The sequence below is a fragment of the Lucilia sericata genome, unplaced genomic scaffold (assembly GCF_015586225.1).
Source record: "Lucilia sericata isolate MDLA Ls3-8-SP2 unplaced genomic scaffold, ASM1558622v1 Contig002158F_arrow, whole genome shotgun sequence".
Classification (NCBI taxonomy): domain Eukaryota; kingdom Metazoa; phylum Arthropoda; class Insecta; order Diptera; family Calliphoridae; genus Lucilia; species Lucilia sericata.
In genome coordinates, this window is record NW_023995999.1 from 2,168 (window position 1) to 8,490 (window position 6,323).

General features: G+C 30.8%; 1 protein-coding gene across 1 annotated transcript; it reads left to right on the plus strand.

Annotated features, from left to right (window-relative positions):
- The first annotated feature begins 951 nt into the window (after window positions 1-951).
- On the plus strand, window positions 952-4,583 carry LOC119613496. Its single transcript, XM_037969523.1, has 2 exons — window positions 952-1,083; window positions 3,614-4,583. Exons 1-2 carry the CDS (start codon window positions 1,051-1,053, stop codon window positions 4,367-4,369), a joined length of 789 nt encoding a protein of 262 aa, XP_037825451.1. The 5' UTR covers window positions 952-1,050; the 3' UTR covers window positions 4,370-4,583.
- The last annotated feature ends 1,740 nt before the right edge of the window (window positions 4,584-6,323 follow it).

Sequence of the window (6,323 nt, forward strand, 5' to 3'; positions counted from 1 at the left end):
GAACTAGAACTGAACTAGAACTGAACTAGAACTGAACTAGAACTGAACTAGAACTGAACTAGAACTGAACTAGTACTGAACTAGAACTGAACTAGAACTGAACTAGAACTGAACTAGAACTGAACTAGAACTGAATTAGAACTGAACTAGAACTGAACTAGAACTGAACTAGAACTGAACTGGAACTTAAGTAGAACTGCGCTAGAACTGAACTGGAACTGAACTAGAACTGAACTAGAACTGAACTGGAACTGAACTAGAACTGAACTAGAACTGAACTAGAACTGAACTAGAACTGAACTAGAACTGAACTAGAACTGATCTAGAACTGAACTAGAACTAGAACTGAACTAAAACTAAACTACAACCGAATTAGAACTCAAATGACCTAGAAGAATTTTCCCGAACTATATGCAAAAGATAAAAAATCAGAAATGTTCACTAATTCGGCGCGTGTTATTTCCTATTAAATCCACTGAAACTCATGTCAATCACTGTATAAATATACATAAATTTATGTAGCTTTGTAAATTGACGCAAATTTCGTTATTCCAAACTGAATTCTTATCACAAATATTATTATTATTATTTAATGTTTTGTTTTGCTATTTTTCACATTTCTCGCGATGAGTAATAAACCGGCTAAAAAAGATCATCAGCCAGAGAAGAATCAACTAAACAGCAGTAACAAAAACAACACGATCATCAACATCGTTCATTCAAAAGATGCTGTTTTACTAATTCAAAGTGCTACGAGCAAAAATGATAATTAACTTCAGCTTAGAGAGTGAGCATCTTCTTTTAGTTTATTGTTTTATTGTTGTTTTTTTATTTTTAATTCTATTCAGCACAATTTAATTTATTGTTAAATATTCAGCTAATATTAGTTGTTTTTGCATTAGGTTTTGAAAACAAAATATCTATATAAATAGAAAGATCTTTAGCTATTTCAAGTTATTAACATTTTAACAGTAGAACTCGAAAGAACAAAAAATCAAAGTTTAAATTAAAAAATCTTAAAAAAAAAACTATAAAATAAAATTGTATAAAATGAAGTGCATATTGTTTAGTGTGTTTTTGGTGGTTAGTATTTTTTTGTTAAAAGAAGTTAATGTTTATAATATAAATAAAAGACTGTGTGAAAATGATTAATTAAGTGCATAAAACAGTGCTTAAATAATGTCATTAATAAGAATTAATTTATTTTCAGAATTAAACTGATAATTCAAACTAAAAAAATCTATAAATTAAATTAATTTGTGAGAAATGTTGATTTATTAAGATAATATGTTAGAATTTTGAATGTTTTCTTTTAAATTTTGATTAAAAAAGTTTTACTCGAAAAACATTTTGGAATGGAAGTTGTTAAAAAGTGTTTGAAAAATTTTGTTAGAAACATCATAAAATCTTATTGAAAAAATTAAGGAACTCAAACAAGAGTATTTTAAACCATAGAATTTTGTAATTTTTGTCAAACATTAAACGAACAAGTCCTGTGAGTGTTGAAAGGAGAACTTGGCTTGTATTGTCCAAATGTGACAACTTTCCAGTGCTTTTTAAAGAAATTTTTATGAAACAAATTATAAATTACTTTGAACTCAGAACTGAACTTCAGCTGAACTAAAATTTCTCTAGAACTGACGTGAACAAGAACTGGAATTAACAAGAACTGAACTAGAATTGAACCAGAACTGAACTAGAACTGAACTAGAACTGAACTAGAACTGAACTAGAACTGAACTAGAACTGAACTAGAACTGAACTAGAACTGAACCAGAATTGAACCAGAACTGAACTAGAACTAAACTAGAACTGAACTAAAACTGAAATAGAGCTGAACTAGAACTGAAGTAGAACTGAACTAGAACTGAACTAAAACTGAACTAGAACTGAACTAGAACTGAACTAGAACTGAACTAGAACTGAACTAGAACTAAACTAGAACTGAACTAGACCTGAACTTGAACTGAAGTAGAACTAGAACTGAACTAGAACTGAAATAGAACTGAACTAGAACTGAACTAGAACTGAACTAGAACTGAACTAAAACTGAACTAAAACTGAACTAAAACTGAACTAAAACTGAACTAGAACTTAACTGAAACTGGACTAGAACTGAACTAAACCTAAAATAGAACTGTAGTAGAACTAGAACTGAAGTAGAACTGAACTAGAACTGAACTGAACTAGAACTGAACTAAAACTGAAATAGAACTGAACTAGAACTGAAGTAGAACTAGAACTGAACAAGAACTGATGTAGAACTGAACTAAAACTGAACTAGAACTGAACTAGAACTGAACTAGAACTGAAATAGAACTGAACTAGAACTGAAATAGAACTGAACTAAAACTGAACTAGAACTGAACAAGAACTGAACTAGAACTGAACTAGAACTGAACTAGAACTGAACTAGAACTGAACTAGAACTGAACTAAAACTGAAATAGAACTAAACTAGAACTGAAGTAGAACTAGAACTGAACAAGAACTGAAGTAGAACTGAACTAGAACTGAACTAAAACGAACTAGAACTGAACTAGAACTGAATTAGAACTGAACTAGAACTGAACTAGAACTGAACTAGAACTGAACTAGAACTGAACTAGAACTGAACTAGAACTGAACTAGAACTGAACTAGAACTGAACTAGAACTGAACTAGAACTGAACTAGAACTGAACTAGAACTGAACTAGAACTGAACTAGAACTGAACTAGAACTGAACTAGAACTGAACTAGAACTGAACTAGAACTGAACTAGAACTGAACTAGAACTGAACTAGAACTGAATTAGAACTAGGACTGAACTAGGCATCAGTATAAATTTTAATGTCCAATATTATTTCAGACAGTTCATTGTCTTCTTAATCGATGATATTTCAGTTTGAAAAGCTTTAGTCATCATTGAGTCTGAAAGGAATTTTCACTTCCGATTTCTTCATTGAACATTTTTGTAAATTTGAAATTGTGAGGTTAAAAGTAGAATCATCATATTTTTTTTAGAACATTTCAAACAGTGAAATCATTCATAAACAATTAAATTTTTAATTTATTTGATATTTAAAAATTATTATATATTTTTAACAATTTTGAAACAATCATAATCCGGATTCTCTGTTGTCTAGTTATATATTATTTATACTTTTTTTTGTATTTATTCAATGACTTCAAAATGCAAATTATTTTATTATATTTGCGGTTTTTTTTCTAAAAACACGTCTTAAACCAGTTAGTAACTATATATAAAATGTGTCTAGTAACTTCTTTAAATGATGAAGCGTGGCAAATAGAAATATTGTTAAAAATTTTATGTGAAAAAAAAATATAGTATTTTAATAATTGTATAATACTTATTAATAAATTAGCTAATAATTTGTAAAGTAGTTATTTTAACATATTATTAACGGTAAACAATAAATATTTGCTTTTGTAATGGAGAAAAATTTCAAGATTATTGTAAACAAAAAAAAAAAATTAAATAATAATAAATAAATAATAAAATTCATAAAGTAATTAACATTTACACGATACTTAAAATCATTTTAAACTCAACTTAATAATAAGCAATCCAATATTCTAATTTCCTGTTTTCTTAATTCCATATTCCTCCAGGTTTTACCCACTGCTCTATTGGCTGAGAATATTTTCAAAATCAATATCTCTCCCGAAGAAGCTCAACAGTTCATCAATCAAGCCGGTCTACGTGGTTTAAACAATATCGAATATGCCCCCAAGACTGGTGAAAATCCTCTACCCGAAGCTCGCAATGAAAAAGGAGAATTCGTCTATATGGGCCGTGTTATTGAACATCCCGAAGAATATGTAGAAGAACATTACGATGCCCATCAATATCATGGTCAAGATGGTTTGGGTCAATACGTCTACGGTTACAAGGATTGGAATCAGGGTAAAAACGAAAAGAAAGATGCTGATGGCAAAGTAACCGGTACCTATAAATATGTACAACCTCATGGTCGTGACTTTGTTGCCAACTATTATGCCGACAAGACCGGTTTCCATGTTGAAGACAATCGTCCAGCTCATTTGAAAAATCCTCCCACTAAGACCCCTGCCGTTCTTAAGGCCGAGGAAGAACATTTCAAATTGTGGGGTGAATTAGCTGCTGCCAATGGTCATAATCCCGATCCTTATGCTGCTGAATATCAAACACAAGAGGGTCGTTATGAGCCTTCTGCTGCCGAACAACAAGAATATGTTCATCAAGAACCTCCCTATGTACCCGGACCCGAAGAAACCGGTGAACCCAAGGGCTTCTTCTATGCTTTCGACTATAATGTACCCTTGTTGCGCAACAAGCAAGAACGTGCTGAATTGGAACAATTACGTGCTGTTAACAATAAAGATTAAATCGACTACAGTTTGAGGTTTAATTTATACGAAACAACAGAAATAAGAACAAATATTTATTAGTGAAATCATAAGGAAAAATATTTATTTAATTTTTGTAATTTATTTATTTTTTATATAAAAAAACTCTTTATACAAATGTACCTCATAGTGTTGTAAATAAAATAAAAAAAAAAGAAATATTCGAATTAAATTCGAAGAAAATTAAAAAAAATATTTACTTTTTATTAATAATAAGTTCTGGGTTTCTACCCTTTTCTTTAGCTTTATGTATATTAATTGATTTTAACACGTACTAGTCTCATGGTTAGTTTCCTAACCTGTTTAAATGTTAACAAAAGAAGTGACAATTTAAAAATTTTTAATTAATTTTTATTAAAAAACTTATGCTAAAAATATAAAAACGAAATTCCTAACAGGTTTTCCGAATCTATCGGCAGATAGATTCGTGTTTAAAAAAAAAAGCACGTCGTTTGTGGTAACAAAAGTTTATTCAGATTCAAAACTTCTAACAGTTGGACAGAATAACAAACGTATTTTTTTAATAAATTTGGTATTTCGATCGGGGTCATATTTTACATAGACTTAAACAAGTTTTGAGTTAATCTGAACTATAATTTAGTCTTTTATTTGGATTATAGTCTAAAGTCTGAACCATAGTTTAGTTTACAGTCTGGACTGTAGTCTAGTTTTTAATCTGGACTATAGTCCATGGTGTGAACTATAATCTGGACTAGTGTATAGTCAGGACTATAGTCTAGTCTAAAGTATGGACTACAGACACGACTATAGTCTAGTATAGTCTATGGTATAGACTACAGTCTAGTCTATATTCTTGACCACATTTTAGTCTATAGTCTAATCTGAACTATAGTCTATTCTATAATCTGGACTATGGTCTAATCTATAGCCTGGACCATAGTCTAGTCTATATTCCACACTATAGTCTAGTCTGTACTCTGGACTACACATTGTCTATAGTCTGGACTATAGTCTTGTCTATAGTCCGGACTATAGTCTAGTCTGGCCTATAGTCCAGTGTATAGTCTAGTGTATAGTCTGGACTATAATCTAATTTATAGTCTAGATTAAAGTCTAGTCTATAGTCTGAACTATAGTCTAGTCTATAGTCTAGATTAAAGTTTAGTCTATAGTCTGGACTATAGTCTAGTCTATAGTCTGGATTATAGTCTAGTCTATATTCTGGACTATAGTCTGAACTATAGTCTGGACTATAGTCAGGAGTATAATTTAGTCTATATTCTAGATTATAGTCTAGTCTGTAGTCTGGCCTATAGTCTAGTATATAGTCTGTACTATAATCTAGTCTATAGTCTGAACAATAATATAGTCTATAGTCTGGACAATAGTCTAGTCCATAGTTTGAACTATAGTCTGAACTATAGTCTGGACTATAGTCTGAACTATAATCTGGTCTGAACTATAGTTTGGACTATAGTCTGAACTATAGTCTGGACTGTAGTCTAGTCTATAATCTGGACTATAGTCTATAGTGTGAACTAAAATATGGACTAGTATATATTCAGCACTATAGTCTAGTCTATAGTCTGGACTACAGACTGGACTATATTCTAGTTTATAGTCAATGTTCTGGACCACAGTCTGTATTCTGGACTATACATAGTCTATATTCTGGACTTTATTTAGTCTAGCCTATAGTCTGGACTATATATAGTCTAGTCTATAGTCTGGACTATAGTCTAGTCTATAGTCTGGACTATAGTCTAGTCTATAGTCTGTACTATAATCTAGTCTATAGTCTGAACAATAATATAGTCTACAGTCTGGACAATAGTCTAGCCTATAGTGTGAACTTTAGTCTGGACTATAGTCTGAACTATAATCTGGACTGTAGTCTGAACTATAGTTTGGACTACAGTCTGAACTATAGTCTGGACTGTAGTCTGAACTATAGTCTGGACTGTAGTCTAGT

What these genes read in the sequence shown, in the direction of transcription:
- LOC119613496 (XM_037969523.1), top strand. Translation starts at nt 1,051, where the DNA reads ATGAAGTGCATATTGTTTAGTGTGTTTTTGGTG. An exon ending in TGTTTAGTGTGTTTTTGGTG is followed by an intron (nt 1,084 to 3,613) that starts GTTAGTATTTTT and finishes ATATTCCTCCAG; the next exon opens with GTTTTACCCACTGCTCTATT.